Source organism: Erinaceus europaeus, chromosome 18 (genome assembly GCF_950295315.1).
Source record: "Erinaceus europaeus chromosome 18, mEriEur2.1, whole genome shotgun sequence".
Taxonomy (NCBI): Eukaryota; Metazoa; Chordata; class Mammalia; order Eulipotyphla; family Erinaceidae; genus Erinaceus; species Erinaceus europaeus.
The window spans coordinates 29,654,838-29,674,953 of record NC_080179.1 but is presented as its reverse complement, the minus strand read 5'-3'; the positions used below and the strand labels follow the sequence as shown (position 1 = coordinate 29,674,953).

The 20,116-nt window shown below is 34.5% G+C and overlaps 1 protein-coding gene across 1 annotated transcript in view; it reads right to left on the bottom strand.

Moving 5' to 3' along the window:
- The window catches only part of IFIH1 (interferon induced with helicase C domain 1), a 69,357-nt gene that overhangs the window by 18,083 nt on the left and 31,158 nt on the right, over window positions 1-20,116 (bottom strand). The window contains exons 4-8 of the mRNA XM_016188443.2: window positions 18,748-18,852; window positions 10,636-10,856; window positions 4,973-5,183; window positions 3,591-3,808; window positions 1,637-1,753 (exon numbers count right to left, since the gene is read on the bottom strand). Of these exons, the coding sequence (XP_016043929.1) occupies window positions 1,637-1,753; window positions 3,591-3,808; window positions 4,973-5,183; window positions 10,636-10,856; window positions 18,748-18,852 (872 nt within the window). The remainder of the gene's footprint in view (window positions 1-1,636; window positions 1,754-3,590; window positions 3,809-4,972; window positions 5,184-10,635; window positions 10,857-18,747; window positions 18,853-20,116) is intronic.

Sequence of the window (20,116 nt, the reverse complement as noted above, 5' to 3'; positions counted from 1 at the left end):
CACTGGAGCAAAAGTAGACACCTTGACCTGTGGGATAGAACTGAGAGCCCAGAAGTAACCCCCCACCTCCATCTATGGATATCTAATTTTTGGCAAGGGGTCAAAACTATTAAATGGAGTAAGGAGAGTATCTTCGACAAATAGTGTTGGGAAAATTGGATTGAAAGATACAGAAGAATGAAACTGAACCACTACATTTCACTATACACAAAAGTTAGTTCCAAAAGGATCAAGGTTCCATCTAAGTTTTACAATGACACAAACCCATTGCAAGAAAGACAAAACAAAAAACAAACCAATGAGACTATATTAAATTTTAAAGCTTCTACACAGCAAAAGAAACCACCACCCAAAGAAACTCCTCATAGAATGGCTGATCTTTACATGTCATACATCAGATGAGAGGTTAATAATCAAAATATATAATGAGCTCACCAAACTCAGCAAAACAAATAAAGCAAACAAACAAACAACAACAAAACCCCCAAATGATCCCATCCCAAAGTGGGGAGAGGATATGAACAGAATATTCACCAAAGATGAGATCCAAAAGGCCAATAGACATATGTAAAAAATGCTCCGAGTCATTGATTTTTAGAGAAATGCAAATAAAGACAATAATGAGGCACCTCTTCACTCCTGTGAGAATGTCATGCATCAGAAAGGATAGTAACAACAAATTCTGGAGAAGTTGAGGGGGCAAATGAACCCTGCTGCACTGCTGATGGGAATACAAATTGGTTTAGCTCCTGTGAAGAATAGTCTGGAGAACTCTCAGAAGGCTAGAAAATGGGCCTACCCTATGATCTGAAAATACAACCTAAGGAACCAAGCACACACATACAAAAAAGATCTATGTATGCCTATATTCATAGCCGCACAATTTGTAATAGCTGGGAACAACCTAGGTGTCCAAGAACACATGAGTAGCTAAGAAAGTTGTGGTATTTATACACAGTGGAATTAGTTAGCTATTAAGAATGATGAATTCACCTTCTTCACTTCAGCTTATATGGAGTTTGAAGGAATCATGTTAAGTGACATGAGCCAGAAAGAGGAGGGTGAATATGGGATGACCTTACTCATGGGCATAGATTGATGAATAAGCATAGATCATAATGTCCAAACTAACTCTCAGTTGTTTTTTATAATCAGATAAAATATTCATTGCAAAAGTACCATTAAAAAGTTTTTTTTTTACTTCTGTATTACACTAGTGTTTACCTAAGAAAGAAAATATTAAAAAGTTAGGTGGATCTTACTATCACTGTTAATCTAGAAGTTACAAAATAGTTCTATGGAATATCAGAAAAACAGTCATGGGAATTACATTTAGGGTATTAAAAAGATAAAACAAACTACTGTGATTCTCGTCATTTTTAGCTGTGCAGTTCCTTCCCCATCTTAGCCTTTACTCTTCATTGTTCATGTGTGGTCAATCAGTTATGGAGCTACTCTTCATATGAACCAGAAAAGAGAGGGGAAAAGAGGATTCACACCAGTGCTGTACTGGTAAGTACCAAAAAGACAATGAAAGCAACATATTTTTATTCTGATGGGTGGCATAAAATAGTCTTTGTGCCTCTCAACTGACTATGGTATCATCAATCAAATAAATATAACACTTAGTACATACTTGTTTGGTGTCATCTGCAATTACAAGCTTCTTGCATGGTTCCTTTATTTGGTCTTTGAGTTGAACAATATTTTCTTTCACTGTTTTAATGGTAGATGCATCAAGATTGGCACATATCTGGAAAAGAGATTTTTTTCAATATTCGGTATTCAATTTTCATGTAACTGACTGAGTATAGAATTCTTTTTCATTTAGGAAGTAGCCTTACTTTCCAAGTATAGCATTTTAGTGCATCATTATAGTGAATCCGATGAACTAATAACCATTGATATTTGTCCTGGTACTGTGTTAAAGAGACTCTAAATCAAGCTAGTAGTTAAATTTCAGGAAAAAAGTATACTTTTTATCATTCCTTAAATTTCATTTTTCATTTGTAAAACCTGAATGAAGAGAGTATAGCAACTTGCAGAGATCAGCACAGAAGGTAACTATATTGAATAATACATTTTAAAAGTCATTTTGGGGGCTGAGTGGTAGCATACCTGGTTGGGTATACCTTTTATAATGTGCAATTTTATAATGTGCAAGGACCCTGGTTCGAGCCCCCAGTCCCCACATGCAGAAGGAAAGTTTTGCAAGTGGTAAAGCAGTGTTGCAGATGTCTCTATGTCTCCCTCTCTATCACCCCCTTCTCTCTTGATTTCTCACTGTCTCTATCCAATAAATAAATAAACATAGTACAAAAAATGAAAATAAATAAATAAAGGTCATTATGGTGGACCAGAGAGGTCGATGTGAGAGGGACAGCAGTATGTGGAGGCCCTGGTTTCCAATGCAGTCCTGGATGAACCTACAGTATTTTAATTATACGATCAGGTTCTATTGCTAGCAATGATGGACTGGAATGAAAGGATTACAAATATGTGTGAGGTTAAATGGAGCCTAGTGATCAAGGAGTTAGAGATGAATAATCATCTTGGTCACTGTGTCTGTGTCCCCGGTTATGAATAATAAGACCCACTTTACAGTCTGAGTTCTGAGAAACAGGTTATAGAATATATTCTGAGAAATGAGCCCGCAGACAAAACATGACAAAACAAAACAGAATGACAGTCCAGAGTCATACCATCTCTTCTAAACATCAAAAGGACATAGCTGAAGACCATGCCCCTGAATCTAGACTAGAGCTAACTTTTAATCTCAGTAATACATTACATTTTGGAACAAACAGCAATGTCTCTAAGTTTTGTACTAAATTTAATGTAAAGGCTTTAAAAACTGCAGGTACCAACATTCTTCAAAACCAGTTAACACCTGAGATACATCAGTTGCTTTACACTTGAGATGAACAGCAGTGCCTATGTGGTATTACGATTTAATTAGAATTACTCAAAATCTGAGAATCTCACACACATGCACACTAGAAAATTTGCAACTTTAAAACTCATAAAATTAGAAAATTTAATTGCATATTTCATATCAAGTAGATCATTAAATTTAACGGAGTCACTATTTCATATGTTCATGTATTTAATTCGTCAGTACTTCTCTTGCTAATTTCTGTGATACTGTTCAGTATCATTATCAACATTAGTAAGATAAGTAAGAGTGCATTTAATAAGTCGGGTTATGACTTAGTAGATGTTTGAGTAACTTACTAAAGCAAGTAAATTTCATTTAATTGATAATCATAGAATAATTTCTTTCATATTCTCTGTGACCATTGAACCTAATCTTAAAAGTTCAAAAACACTTGCATTAGGTTAAAAGGATAATTTTATTAATTTATATTTTTGGGTAGAGATAGAGAGCAAAAGAGGGATAGAGTAACAGAGTCTCCTTCCGCACTGCTTGACCGCTTGTGAAGCTTCCCTCTGCAGGTAAGACCAAGGGCTTTTCCTCATATCCTTACACATGGTAACATATGTATTCAATCCATATATCACCACCTGACCCCCCCTTGTATTAATTTTAGTTTTTGTTGTTGCTGTTATACACGAGATCTATAACTCACTTTTAAAATATGTTCTTCAGCTTTGGCTTCCTTTTTAGCTCCTCCAACACCAGGGGAGGCTGTTAGTCCCACAATTTGAGGCAAAGGAATCACAGGTTTGTTTTCCTTCTTGAGTCTATGGTTTTTCAATTTCTGTGTCAAGTAACGCCTCATGATGTTGTTATAGACGGCTTCTTTGTTGGTATGATGGCATTCATCAATGATTATGAGAGAAAAGTCTTAAAAGAAAAATCCATATGGCTTATTTCTCCATATCAAGAATAACCATGGGTGTCTTTTGTTTTAACAGAACTGTCAAATCCATCTTTCAGTTTTTAAGAGGGAAATACAGCTAATTAGTAATTATTTAGAAGTTTATGCATATTATCATGCAATTATCCCAGTGAAATATTAGCTCCACTTAAAAGATAAATTTTGGATATATTATATTGCTAAAATGTTATGAAAGAGAATTCAAGCCCAGTTTATTACCCAAAATTGCCACAGTTACCATTTGTTTTTTTAATAAAATATTTAATTCCAAGTTGAATTTTATTTTTAATATGTCTAGTGAAAATTACACTATTTAAATGAAAATCATTTTGCTTTATGTCAACATTGTATTTTCTTATTATGAGGATGATAATTATTCATACTTCTTTTCCTTTGTTTCTTCTCATCTCCCATAATATAATACTGATTTTTTTGTTGTTCTATTAGAAAGAAAGCAGATCAAATAGGATCTACTAGCATATAAAATAACTTTTTAATGCTAGAAATAAAAACTAAATGAAATTTCTAGTAAGTACTTGATTTTATAAGGCATTCTTATACAGAGTAAAGTGACTTAATTCCACACTTAACTTTTTGCCTGTTTTTCCAAGGAAGTAAAAGGGCTTTAGTGGAAACATAAACAATAAAAGACAATCTAACTATGGTTAATCTTATTTTCGTTTCTTCAAAATTACATATGTACTTTTGTACTTACTGGAGCTTCACCACTCTGGACTGACTTTTTCAGATAGAAAGAGACAAGGGAGGAAGATGCCACATCACTAAAGTCTTCTCAAGTGAAGTGATGGCCAGTCTTGAACTTGGCACTGGTGCATAACAAAGCAGGTATGTTTCCAGGTGAGTTATCTTACAGGGCAGGTAGTCAATGTGGGCTGAGAGATAACTCAGTAGGTATGTAGAAGAGATCATGGCAAAAGAGGAAACTCCAGTGATACAATCTCCCTTTGGCTTTCTGAATGAGAAAATGTTCCTGAGTGGTGAAATCATGCAATCATGCATGAACAAGATCCTGGTGTTTTTGTTTGTTTGTTTGTTTACTAATTTGACCTCTTATACAATTAACTCTTATTACAAGATAAAACAAAACAAAACAAAACACCTTAACAAACCTGACAACTGTACACCTTCATCCTCTCCTTTTTCTGAATTTAAAAGGGAATTTTCAAGGATTTGAGCTGTACTAATGATAATGTCACAGGACTTTACAACATTTAGAAACGATATTTTCAATTGAGTATCACCGCTTAATCTCTCAATAGCATATGATTTCTTCAAAAATGGGTTGAATTCTTTGCGGTACAGCTGTTCAACTAATGGTACCTTTAAAAACACCACAGTTAAAAAGAGAAAGGGAACATTATTAGAGAAATTTGGCCAAAAACTGAAGTATGTTAAGTCTTAACAGAGCTTGCTTACTTAGACATAACAATTTATTATTTGACTTTCTTTTCTTTTCTTTTCTCTTCTCTTCTCTTCTTTTCTTTCTTTTCTTTTCTTTTCTTTTTTTTACCTGATCAGCTTTGGCTTATGTTGGTGCAGGGGATTGAAGCTGGGACTATGGAGCTTCAGGCATGTGAGTCTCTTTGCATAATCATTATGCTATCTACCCCTGCTCTATCCTTCACTCTTTCATCATTTTTATCATTTTGACTGGGATAACAATGTATAAAGAATATTATTTTACAGTATTTAGTAGAAATGAAAACGGCTTCTAGGAGAGCATAAATTCCAAGGAAGCAAAGTAGACTTAAAATCAATTACACAGTTTGGTAAATGAAAGAACATAGCTCAGAGTGGGAAAGCTAGGAAGAGAAGTTTTAGGTTAGTGTTTTTTTTTTTTATCCCTTCAAACTGGTCTTTGGTCTATGTGGCACAGTGTCACTTGATAGATTCGAAAGTCACAGACTCCTAGAACCGCCCGGGATTTCCCAAGTCTAAGAATCATTGCAAAGAACAGTCTTAAAAACGTTTTTAATGAAGTTTCCCATGAAACATTAAATATTTAAAATTTGGAAACTATAGCTCTTCTTTCTCTTCTAAAAACTCATTTCTGACTTTTTTTTTCTGTAGCTTTTATTTACACTCAACTTACATAACAAAGAGGAAGTAACTTGAAGAGAGTCAGAAAGACTGAGGAAGACAATGAAAATTAACTCTACAGGAAATGGAACATGATCCAGGGGAGACAAAGACAGCTCTGAAAACATTTATTTACCATATGACCTTGAATAAGTTACTCAATTATGTTAATGATCTCAATTTCCAAATTAAATAAAGTGCTGTCAACCTAAGTTAGATTTGTTGTGAAAATTAAATGATACAGAATGTCCCATTGCCAATACTCAGTAAACATCTATGGAATCTCACCTATCCTCTTATTTTAGTAAAGGAAAGTGGGGAAAAGATCAGTTAACCTCAGAAGGAAAGACTTTAAGTCTCAGCACTATTGGTTATTGACTGGATGATCCCTAATGGGCCAATTCAGTCCGCAGAGTCTCAGCTTTCTACAGGGCAAAATGGAGTTACCTCAAAGAGTAGTTGGGTGGTATTAATAAGATAATACATCTAAAATATAGTATTAATTATAAAGTTATGAATGCACACCACTCATTTCCTGGATTATAGATTCCTTACAGATGAGATCTGCACTGAATTTATCATTAAATATCTTCATGATGCTGAATGATTTAGGGATTGACAAAGGACTGAGGGAAATAATACAGTGGCTTATACAACAGGCTTTCCTGGTTAAGGTACCAGAGTCCCAGTTTCAATGGCTGGTAACACTATAAGCAAGATCTGAGCAATGTTCTCCTTAAAAATGCAGTGACACAATCACCTGAGGTCCTGTCCTTAAAGAGTGCAAGATCTGCCAAGGGAGGCAGCACCTTTTGGTATACAGAATAGAAAGAAGTTGTCACTGAAGGTATCAGGCATTGGAAATCCTGATACTCACTCTGGGTGGCGCTGACTTCCTACTGAAGGATACAGAGAAAGCCAGATGCAAGTCTGACATGGCTAATTGGGAGGTGTATGGTCCTCTTGGAGCTTATTCCTGAGATGTGACAGAGAGCTTGCCAAGACCAATCAAACCCAACTGCTACCCACTTCTGCTGAATCAGATGCTATATTATAGTATCTGAAGGAACCTGGAAGTTATCTCTTATGATGTTGAAATCCTAGATAGGAAATAGAAAGTCTGGGAACACAGGTGGTGTTTTCATTTCTCCCTGCATTTGAAGGCTATAACTTTGGAAAGCAAGGAGGAAGGGAGAGAAAAATAAATGATGTCAGGGAACATGATTTCTCTTTTCTAGGTCAAGGGTTATATATCTTGCTTTTGGACAAAATACAAAACACAGATTGTACTGACTAACTGGTTCAGAGAGTAAAAGATATGAAGGTGAAATTACCTAAAAGGCCTGTAAAAGGGTAATATAGTAAATAATTATGATGTAGGTGGATGGAGTAATGAAAAGAGTCCAGTAATTCTCAGGAGAAATACAACAGGGATCAGGAATTAGACTACTCTTATTTTTCTACAGAACAATGCAGTGACTATAAATAATTAATGAGAGCAATTTAGTATTTAAACACAACTGTAAGGCCTAGGGTTAGAGTAGAAAATGAAAAAGGAAAGAAAATAAAAGGAAAGGAAATACAGCTGTAAATGTAGACTCATAAAAATCATCTAGATGCAATGAAAAGAGAGATTTGTGGCTAAAATACAGCACTGAGAAAAGTAGTTATTATAGACCTTAAATGCACAATTTAAAAAGAATGATAGGAAAGCATATGAATATGGTTTTGTACTTAGGCTCAAAAAGTTAGCTTCACAAATAATAAGAGTTATAATTTAACCAATTTCTTTCCTTCCTTTTTCCCTCCATTCTCCCTCCCTCCCTTTTTCCCCTTCTTTCTTGCCATTAGGGTTTTATTGCTGGCACTCAGTTCCTGCACAGCTCTACCACACCCAGTGGACTTTTTTTTTTCTTCTGGAAAAAGGGTGAGAGACAGGGAGATAAAGAGAGAGACACAGAGAAGAGAGAGACAACAGCACCACCCAACTACTTATGAAGCTCCCTATTGCAGTTTTTCCCATGTAGTGACCCAGAGCTCAAACTTGGGTCCTTGCACATGGTGATATGTGCGTTCTACTGGGTGATTCACTGGTGCACCCCCGTAACAAATTTTCAAGTGAAGAGGAAATGAGGTTCTAAAGGAGTGTTCAAGCACTGATGACAAAGGCAAACTTATTCATGGGTAGTTATCAGATCTCACCACTGCTGAAAAGACCAACTCTGTAGTAGTTTTTCTACTTTTGGCTGCTGTAGGATCCTTGCATAGGATCTGGAAAAGTATGACCACTTGGGGTGATGGAAAGTCTGGAAATCGTGTTAGAAGAAGAACACTTAAAGCAGCTGGGAATATTTCTCCCACTGGACAAACAGAAAAATAAGGTAGAGTTTCAGAATGCTACCTTCTTTATGTGAAAGGATATCATTAAGACAAAACTGTAGCCAATGAGTGTCAATTCCAAATAAATAGATTTTGATGAATATACGTAAGGCCTTCAAGCAGTTGCTTAAAGAATGGATTGAACAATCTTATTAGGAGTGATGCTCTGGTATGAGAAGTTAGTGGGTCTATAGCCATACCACCCTGAATGTACCCATTCTTGTCTGATCTCAGAAACTAAGCAATGTTGAGTCTGTTTAATACTTTGATGAAAGTTAATTAGCAGGTCCTGAGATCACACAGCAGTAACACATGGACTTGAGGGCCCAGAGGTAAAAGATTATGTCCCCAGAAACAGTATATAACATAGCTGAGTAGTGTTCTGCTTGGATGTTCTCTCTTTCTCTCTCTCTAACAAATAGTATTTAAAAGCAGTTATTTAACAGAGGAAATAGAACTATTCTCCAATGGATGAAGAATGACTCTGGAAGAGTTCTTTCAATTATTATAGGCCATGATATTGTGAATTCATAAGAAAATGAAACAAATGAATAAAAAATATCACTGTGATTATGAACTGACATGCTTTTGCAGAAGTAGTATAATTACTGAGAAGACAAGTAGGGAATGAGAGAGTCCTTTGAGAAGGCACTAAGGAAGAGGCAGAAAAAACACACACCAATATTTACTGAGCCATCACTAGATTTCAGATACATATCTAATTTAAACTTTAGAACATCTATGCAGAGTGGTATTATTTCATTTGTCCAAGGTCAAACTACTTTTGTGTATGTGGTATTCTACCCTGATTATTTTTTAGTACAAAAGATAATATCCTTAACTGAAAGATGGTATGAAAAGCTATGGACAGAAAGTCTATGGGACAAGGTTATGGCACACCTGGTTAAGCATGCATATTACCAAGCACAAGAACCCAGAATTGAGCCCCTGCTCCCCACCTGAAGGAGGTCCACTTCACAAGCAATGAAGCAAGTTGGCAGATGTCTATCTTTCCAACTCTACCTTCCTGTCCTTTCTCAGCTTCTGTCTGTTCTATCTAATAACAATTAGAAAAAAAAAAGAAATTCTAACTTATCATCATTATCACACATACCCAAACCAGACCATTAAGAGTGGGTGTGCAGTTATTAAAGAAAAGTGTTTAGAATTAATGAATACATACAAAATGCATTTTTATCTACATGATGGAAATTTAGATCAAGGATTCTGAGTATGCTTGTTCATTTTAATATGGTTCCATGAGAACTTGAGCTTTTCCCATGAAAAATACTGAGTGACTTTTCTTTCTTTTATTTTAGAGTGAGAGTAAGGAGAAAGCGAGAAACACAGAAAGAAAAGAGACACCAGGGCAACACTTCACCATCCGTGAAACTCCCTGGATACTGCCCATCATGTTTCTATATGGTGCTAGTGTTCAAACCTATAGCCTGATACACAAGGTATAGACACTTCCAGGAGAGCTATCTTCTGGTTGTGCTTCTTTACTACTCAGAAATAGGCTGTTACTAAAACTTTTAGCATAATAAAATTTTTTAAATCAACTGAAAAGTTATATAGTCTACACTCTAAGGTAAAGGGGGAAACACCAATTTTGATTAAGTAAAAATACTAATATCTGATCATGTAAAATTAATATTACCAATTTACAAATTTATAAGTTAATATGCTTTTATTTATCAGAATAGAACTTTAATAAGTATATTTTAATTTACAATAAGGAGGCATACTTACCAAGGTGACCTTCAAATGCTTTAAAGTATGAATTATAAAAAAAAAGAAATCTCAAACTCAATAACAAGAAAGACAAATCCATCAAAAAGTAAGAAGCAGTAAATAGGTACTTCACCAAAGAAGATACATAAATAGTCAATATGGATACCTGAAAACAGCCTCACTATCACTTATTATAAGAGTATTGGAAATCATAAGGACAACGAAGTATTACTTAATACCTGGAAAATGACCTACATTAAGACAGATAAAAAAATACTGGTGTAGGTGTGGAGAAAAAGAACTCTTATATACTCTTAGCAGTAATGTAAATTGTTCAGGCCCTCTGGAAAACAGTATGGCGGTTCCTCAGAAAATGAAAATTACCATATAATCCAGCAACTTTACTCCTAGATATGTCTATTTAAAGAATCCCAAAACACTTATCCAGATATATATATGCAGTGAAATTTAATATAAAACAGCAAAAATTTAATATAAAACTTACAGTGTTCCAAACATCATATCATGATTAAGAACATTAAAATGAAAATAAATATTATATAATGTGCCAGTTGAATACCTTATTGACAAGGACAATAACTTTCCCAGGATCAGACATTTTTTTCTTTTTGTCCAGGTGATCTTTAGCAATGTAAACAGCTACTCTGGTTTTCCCACTTCCTGTTGGGAGGCATATAATGATATTCTTCCCCTCCAAGGCTGGTTGGGCAGCTTCCATTTGGTAAGGCCTAAGTTGCATTTCTGGCTCAGGGGATGCTCTTTTTGCCACATCCTCTTCATCTGAAGGCATTTAAGAGAAAGAAAAATAAGGAAATGGGTAAGAAAATAACTAAGACTAGAAAGCCTAAAATTGAACACAGGCCTCTTGTGTCTTAAATGCATTTTAATGCATGGTCCAAATAAATTTATCTTCTATCTTCTGTGCCAAATTAATTTGCTTTTTTTATTTTAAACATTTGTGGAATACAACCCTGGTACTCTGCATAATGGAAGTTGGGAGATGAAGATGCATCTGTAGTGAATTAACAGAATAGAAAACAAAGAGTTATCAACATGTCTTTAAATCTAGGGGAAATTACAGGGAAAAAAGTTATAATGTAGGAGTGCCAGATACTTTTGTTTAAAGATTTTCTTGTCTATTATTTTCTGAGCGACAAAAACCAAAGCATGATACGGCATATGTAGTTGCAGGCTAGGCCCATAGGGTTATATATGTTTAACATTATATATATATACATACATACATATATATATATATATATATGTATATATATAATACATGGTTAATATGCAAGTCCTGAGTTCTGTTGTGCTACCTCCAGGGTTACTCAGTTATAGTTATTAATGCAACATATTTTCCATTTTTTGCTGGGCCATTTTGCCTACTTATTTCTCTTTCTTCTGCTTATGAGAGGAACTGAAAAGTAGAAATCATTAAGTACTTGTATATATCCCTCTAGTTTTATAGCAAAGTAACCTTCGTTATAGCCTTCACTCTGTTCATATGTTTGATAAAATGCAATTAGAAAACCAAATACCTTTAATAATTGTTTGAACCTGACAGCTAACATGCAGGTGAACTAAAATATTGTCTGGGAAGATGTAGTTAGAGTTGAGAATTGGACTAGAAAGCTGGATTAGGGTAGTGCGTAGCTCCCAAACTTGAAATGTATAAATACAATTAACTATCATCAATCTGATGCAGAGCCTATTTCACATTTAGCACAGAAGCTTGTGTGACCCCCAAAAGTCCCTGTCAATATGAGCTCTAGGTCTATGATCATAGCTGGGAACATTCTAGGCTGCAGTAATTTCAGGACCAGTCCATTTTAGCCATCAAGCTCAAACAAAAGTCACTGGCCCCTAGGAACATTCCTAAATTAGACTTCTAGCTTCTTCCCAATCAGAGATGCCTAATTTCATCTGTTCTATCCCTACTTTTTGGTTCCTGCTTACTGTTTAATTTTATTGTTTTGTGTTGCTTTCTATCTTACTTCTTTCAGCCACCAAGTTGCAGATACTACTATGATTCCACCCTGACCTCCCTGGGCAAATAACCTCATCAATGTATCCCAGAACCTCACCTCCAGAGTACTACCTCACTTAGGGAAAGATATAAACAGGCTCGGGGTATAGATTGACCTGATAATTCCTATGTTCAGTGGAGAAGCAATTACAGAATCCAGAATTCCCACCTTCTGCACCCTCAAAAGAATTACGGTCCATACACCTAGAGGGGGAAGGAATGTTTAGGGGAAGATGACCAGAGGGCTCTGAACTCCAATTCCATCAAGACCAAAAAAGAGAAGAGTTAAAAAGTAGGGACATTTGGAAGCAGAAATAGGTGTAGATGTGACAGAAAGGAAGAGAATACAGAACCATATGAAAAAATGGGGAAACATATAAATATAGTTATAGAAACAGCCAATCCACATCTGTGACCTTGGGAGAACTACTGCAGCTCCCAGTGTAGGAAATGGGGATGCAGAATTCTAGTGGTGGGAATGGTGTGGAATTATACTCCTGTTATCTCATAATTTTATAAATCAATAATAAATCACTAATAAAAAAGAGAAAAAAAGAAAACAAACACCAACACACACACACATTACTGAAATAATAAGAACAAATACATGTAGAATTTAGGGAGCAAAAATCTTCTATACATTTTGTCACTTAATTTTGAATTATCTTTATCACTTTTTATATGTTTCCAATAGTCATATCTATTGAAACTTATGGCACAGTAACAAATACAAATTTCCAATTAATATATATTTCTAAATTTAAGTACCAGTAATTCTTATATGCATTCATTTCAGAACATTAGAATAAAATTATTATATCTTGGTTTAAAGTATGTTTTTTAGAAGTGACTCTATTTATTGAAATAACTGGGGGGGGTGGTTCTAACCATTTAGAACTTATCATGTGGAATGCAGGAAAATAAATATTTTATCAATCTAAAGACCTATCTTGTGTTCTATGTAATCAAACAGAAAATGAAATGACAGCACCTATCAGTATTACATTACACATGAAGTAAGTGTTCTCATTCTTATCAATGATTGTAATAAAACTAAATCAACACAATTCCATTAACTTAGAAGAAAGTTGCTGAATGCTCCATTTCAGCAACTGGATGATTTTTATTTCACTGGGCTTTAACTGTATGTGATAGTATACTGTTGAAACAGGTAGGAAAATTCACACCAAATACCATTTAGTAAGAGCCATCTACTAACCGGGCAGGAAATTTGCCTTACGTATGGATGGATAAACAACACAGATGAAGCACATTAAGGTATCAGCGTATAATCTGTTGCTTCATTTAATACGATTTTTAGGAAGCATTCATTCAAGGTCATGAACATTTAATATATTGAGGACTTTTTCATATTTGTTTAGAACGCTATGGCAATTATAATCCATTTTTCTGTTATTTTATAGAAAGTTCAAATTTAGTTAAGAATATCACTGTTTCTCTGCAAACCTTTATAGATGATTAAAATCCTAATATTATACCTACATTACTTGCATTTATCACCTAACTTAAAAAAAATCTAATAGTTGTTAAGCAAGAGGTGTGTGTGTGTGTGTGTGTGTGTGTGTGTGTGTTTATAGCCAAGGTCCAGAAGTTCCTTTTCCTAAATTGCTGTATTAGTGAAATTTTAAAATGCATCAGCAAATTTAAAAAAGTGATTTCATCGTTTTCAGCAGATCTTGGATGGACCTTGAAAAATTCATGTTAAGTGAAATAAGTCAGAAACAGAAAGATGAATATGGGATGATCTCACTGTCACGCAGAAGTTGAAAAATAAGATCAGAAAAGAAAACACAAGTAGAATCTGAACTGGAATTGGCATACTGCACCAAAGTAAAAGACTCTGGGGTGAGGAGGGGAGGAGCGGGGAGAATACAGGTCCAAAATGGATGACAGAGGACTTAGTGAGGGTTGTACTGTTATATGGAAAACTGGGAAATGTTATGCATGTACAAACTATTGTATTTACTGTCGAATGTTAAACATTAATTCCCTATAAAGAAATTTTTAAAAATGCATCAGCAAATTCTCTTTGCTTTATTTAATTCTAGCTACATTTTTGCATAGATCTAAAAACGGCATTTTTTTTTCTTTTAAGAAGGAATATGCTTCCTTCAATACAAAAAAAAAAGAATATGGTTTTTTATTCTTCAGATGGTGCCAAGGTATTCAAACATGCACAGGAGAAGGGGGGAGGGAAGAGAGTAAAGAAAGATTAGCATTAGAACTTACTCTGGTCCCATGACACTTTCATGTGGTGAACGGGACTCAGATCTAGGTCATGCAATGTCAGGCCCAAATAGATTAATATTTTAGTCCCAAGATTTTAATTAGAAAAAATATCACCTTCATAGTTCTATATGTGCTTAGGAAACAACATTTAAAAAGAGAAAATGGGATCAATTTTCCAAGTCTCTTTCCCAGAACTCTAGAAACAAGTCAAATAAATAAAACATCAACATCATTAATGCATATAAGGTATATCTTAATAAATTTAAGACCAATTAGAATGTGCAAAAATGTTTAAAATTTAATTCCATCACAGTAGTCATGATATTTTACTGTTAGTTAACTAGTCAGTGATTCCTAACTCATTTTATAGTAAATATTTATTGAGTGTCTATAATATGTCATACACTTCCAAGAATACAGACCTTATTCTCAAGGATTTCAGAGTCTAGGGCACCATATTGCTGCCAAAATAAATATTGAGCTAGATAGACATTTCAATAATTTCCCATATTTTCTAGTCAAGTCTTGAAAGCTTGATGAGTAACCCCCAGTTTCAAAGAAATGCATTGAGTGAATATGGAAAAATTAGAGTTGGATTCATTATGAGAATAGCATCCAAAGAAAGAACTGGGTGAGTGCTAAATATTCAGCCTGATTCTTGCTTTATCACATCCTCTGACATAGGGATGGAAGAATTTATCCACACAAGCAATGAAAAGTAAATCTCTGTCACCAGAAGGAGAGAACTGGGCTAGTGTCAATGAGCCAGGAGCCAATTTCCTTTATAGAAGAAATGTTTGGGTTTTTGTTTGTTTGTTTTTCATTTTTTGGCTCTCTTTAAATAGAAAAATCAATTAAATGTCATACATGAAAATGACATTTAAAATGCAACTTCTAATAACACTGTGCCCTTTCTCTACAACAAGTATTGATTGAAGACTTTAAAATTATACTATAGCATATAAATGGTCAAAAAATTAAATGAAGTGGGGCTTAAATAATAACATTTTATTGGAACTACACCATGTGGCAAATTTCATTCTCACATTGATTTTGACAGCTGAGTTATTCTTGGAGAGAAAAGGTCTGTCACGGCATGTGTTTGAAATCGACAAAGTATTCCTTTACCTATAGTATATAACCATGGAAAAATACGCCATCCCAGCTGGACAAATATTAATAGGCATTATCTTGAAATAGTAAGGAAACACTTTCTACATATCAGGCCAATGTGTACAGCCCAAAATATCCCCACTTGGTGAGAAACAGTATATTTCACTGGGAATGAAACACAGAAAAATAAGAAGCCTTCCATAGTATAATTAGAATCTTTAAACTTTGAATGTGCCAATAATTATGTTCTATTATAAAGAAGGGGTCAGATTGTTATGTATTGAGCCAAGTTCAGGATTCTAATGATTCACTCACTATGTACCTTTTGAAGGCAAAGGACATACAGAGTAAAGCCGTTTGTATGTTAACCTTAATGGTTAAAATATAATCTCAGACACTGTGTTTTTCAGTGTTTCATTATGTATTTAAAATTCACAATTTATCTAAACCCTGTTAAAAACTGACTTGTATTTAGCTTATATCAGATATCTGAGAGAAAACAATTTCAAATTTTCAAAATTCAGAACTTGTACTATTAACTACACACAAAGAAATGTTTTGTTCCAAAGTGCTCTTGAACTTCAGTGGCTACCATTTGAAAAATGTGTTTGTCTTCAAATACATTTGCTTTTGAAACTGTGCTTTCTTTATTTGTTTACTTATTTATTTTAAAGAGAGATGTCATGGCATCTAAGTGTCCCTAAAGGACCTTAATCCTCCCATGTGGGTCCTGGGAACTCAGACCTGGATCAAGGACGTGGCAGAGAATACCCTCCAGGTGAGCAACCACTGATCCCTGAAAATATATGTGCTTATAGAAATAGGGTCCATCTAAATTAACCCTTTCTTTCATGCCAAAATTAAAACTGAAAAATCAGTAAATGATTAAATTTTCTAACTGCTCCAAATAGGTGAAATGCCCTGCACATAAAGGACAACGATTAAATATTTATTAAATGAATGAAAATCGTTGAAAACCCTTACTTAGGTAAATACAAATTAGTATGACTTCCAGAAGCTGAAAACAACCATAAACATGTTAAATATTAGATAGTGTATGGCTTGAGTTCTAGCATTAATAGCATTTAATAGAAATGTTAATTTTTAAATGTAACATTTATGTAACAAGCATAGCAAAAACAAATACACTTCTCAGAAATAAGCTTATGGCAAGAACTTCATAAACACTGACTGAATTGAGCAGAAAATTAATTAACCTGTTTTAAATTAAAGTTAAAAATTTACTGATATTTGGTGAATAAAATTTTCTCAAACCAACTTATTTTGAGAAAGTTGGGAGTGTTGTTGAGAGAAAGTTTTAGAATTTCAAAAGATATTAGGAGTGATTACCATCTTCCTATGAATTATTTTGCCTCTGTAGACCTATTATGTATCTGAATTTCAATTACTCTCCCAACAATGCAAAATAATTTAAAAATATATGATGCTTTCTAGAACCCAATCACACCACAAGTAAAAAAGAATTTTGTTTTTAATTTTCCAGTTATGTACTATTTCTTTTTTTTTTTTCACCTCCAGGGTTATTGCTGGGGCTCAGTGCCTGCACTACAAATCCACTGCTCCTGGAGGACATTTTCTCCCATTTTTGTTGCCCTTGTTATTGTTATTGTTACTGCTGTTGTTGTTAGGTAGGGCAGAGAGAAATTGAGAGAGGAAGAGCAGACAGAGAGGGAGAGAGAAAGATAGATACTTGCAGGCCTGCTTCACCACTTGTGAAGTGACCCTCACTCCCGCCCCCACAGGTGGGGAGCCTGGTCTTGAACCTGGATCCTAAGGCCAGCCCGTGCACTTCGTGCCAGGTGCACTTAACCTGCTGCCCTACTTAGCTGGCTACATTGCAAAGCTCTCTCTCTTTCTCTCTCTCTCTGTAATTTGTTACTTTTAATTATGAAAGATTCTAAACATACAGATAAATATAAAACAATGAATAACAAGCATCATGAACTCATGATCCATTTTTTAAATATATATATTTATTTTCATGTTCTTTTTTCATTTTATTTTATTTATTATCAGATAGGGACAGACAGAAATCAAGAGGAGGGAGGAGGGGGAGGTAGAGATGGATAGAAACAGAGACACACCTGCAGCTCTGCTTCACCGCTTGTGAAGCTTTCCTCCTGCAAGTGGGGACCAGAGGCTTGAACCTGGGTCCTCGTGCACTGTAGTGTGTACTCTTAACCAGGCGCTCCACTACCTAGCCCCATGATCCATTTTTAAAAGATGTGAACATTTCAACTTTATAGTAGTTGTGGGAGAAAGAGCATGTACAAAGAACACACTGAAGTAATATAAAATTGGTCAGGTTGGCAAAAGTCAGAAAGTTTATTAGTAGGAAGCACTGCAGAAGTGTGGGACTGGCATGAGGCAATCTCCTTTTTGGCAAGTGGGATATATAACCTACATGAGAAAAACTCTGGAAATACCTAGTGACGTTCTCATTTGGTGATGAAAATATTTCACACACTCTACTCCTATAACAGAAATATTTATACAAATTGAAATGTTAGTGATATATATAATTTCCACTTCTTCATTTAAAGAAGGGAGAGGAACGCATGCTATTTACAATGATCTAGAGTTACAACCATTGATGGTATCATTTTTTTTTACTCGAAATGCATTTTAACTAAGAAAAAAAAAACAGTTGGATTTGAAAATAAATGTACCAAACTAAATACAGAATTTAAGTGCAGCAAAATTAACTGAAACCAATCAGATAAATAAAATGGGTGACATGATCCTACGGAATATGGCATGTCAGACCAAAAAAAGATACACACTGGATCAAAATTAGAGAGTTTGATTCTAAGACTCGTAAATTGTACTTTTTTTTGTTTTCAAACTCACAAAGTTCTTTTTAATTTTTTAAAATTTATTTGTTTGTTATTGGTAGAGCCAGAAATTGAGAGAGAAGAAGGAGATAGAGAGGAAGAGAGACAGAGAGACACCTGCAGACCTGCTTCACCGCCTGTGAAGCAACTCCCCTGCAGGTGCAGAGTCCAGGCCTCCAACAGGGATCCTAACGTATCCTTGAGCTTTGCACCACGTGTACTTAACCCTGTGCTACCGCCAGATTCCCCAGTAAGTTGTACTTTTAAGTAAAGTGAATGGCAAAATTCCAAAACTACTTCAACTGTAGAAAAGAATTGCTTTAATTGCATAAATACATTAGGGAGGGTATGAACAGCCCCCATGCTTTTCCTCTATATGGCGTCTTATTTCACACTTTTTAAGGTTTACACAACAGTTAGGCAGTACCTGATTCACTTCCCATGGTGCCTGAATCACTGCCCATGTTGCTGTTATGTCCAAGACTTTCATCTAAGCAGCTGACACTTCCTTCTGCCAAACTTGTGTCTGATTCTGCAAAGGAAAACATTTTTAAATATTTTAAAAATATTTCTGAGAATAAACGTATTTAAACTGCACACCTCTACAGCACACAGCACATACAGTTCAATGCAATTGAGAAAGGTACACCCAGACAATTGTGAATAAAAGGTAATATTTTTCTGGCAAGCTATGCTTAAAAATCTCCACAATGGACAAGCAGTTACTGAGGAGTAAAAATATACCTACTTAAAGTACCATATACCCAATGTGAGAACCAATATAATTTGTCAGGACTTAATGATTTTCATCAACCTCTTAAATATAAAGTTTGCCCCCAAATGCTCTAAGTTGGTAATGCCATTTAAAAAATATTATTAAAAATCATTGAGTTAATTTCTCATAAATGGGAAAAAACTTAGTGGATTACAAAATTAACAAATTTATGAATTTGTTTACTATTAAAATAGCAATTCAAGGTCTCAAAAACATGCTTCAACAAGAATATCATTAAAACCTAGCATTCCAGTTGTAATAGAAGTTTATATAAGATTGGGTAATTTTTTCTTTGCTGTAGTTAAACTAGATTTTCCTCAGTTTACAGTAATGAAAATGGCAAAAGTATATCCCTTAATTATCAATCACAACTTCCTGGTTTTGGTTTTCAGTATCAGTTCCTTCTAAAAACATCCTTTCTTTTGAATAAAAATATCTTTACTTCTAGCTTATTTCTAAGAACTTATACATTATCAATAAAATCAGAATCATTGTTAAACTTGTAAAAATAAAGGAAGATTTAAAATCTTTGGAATCTGAAGGACTTGAAATTTGCTCTTTACATTGCTCTAAGCCTAACTTTTATTTTAGTTTACATGAACTGGTACAATTTACCTCAGAGAATTTGATATTATTATGTAATAACTGAAATAAGCACTTAGCATTGTAGTTTAGTAACTGGTAATAATACAAAGAAATAAAAAGCAGTTTCATTCAACAATCTTACAGTTAAAAAGTTTCATATGCATGTTAGGAAGTATTACTCCTGCTTAAGGTCTCCAAAACTCTAAACAAATTACATCAAAGCAGAGTATAACTAAAAATCACCTAAGTGTTATACATTTGGAGATAGAAATAGTTTAAAATTCACAAGGTGTGATTAAACCCAGATGCCAACAATTGTACTATAAACCATTAACCTCCCAATAATAATAAGGCAAAAATTTCTCTGCAAGAGACAGTATACAACTTCCCACAACTATAATACAAGTATATTTTCCTTTTCTTGAACCAGTTACTT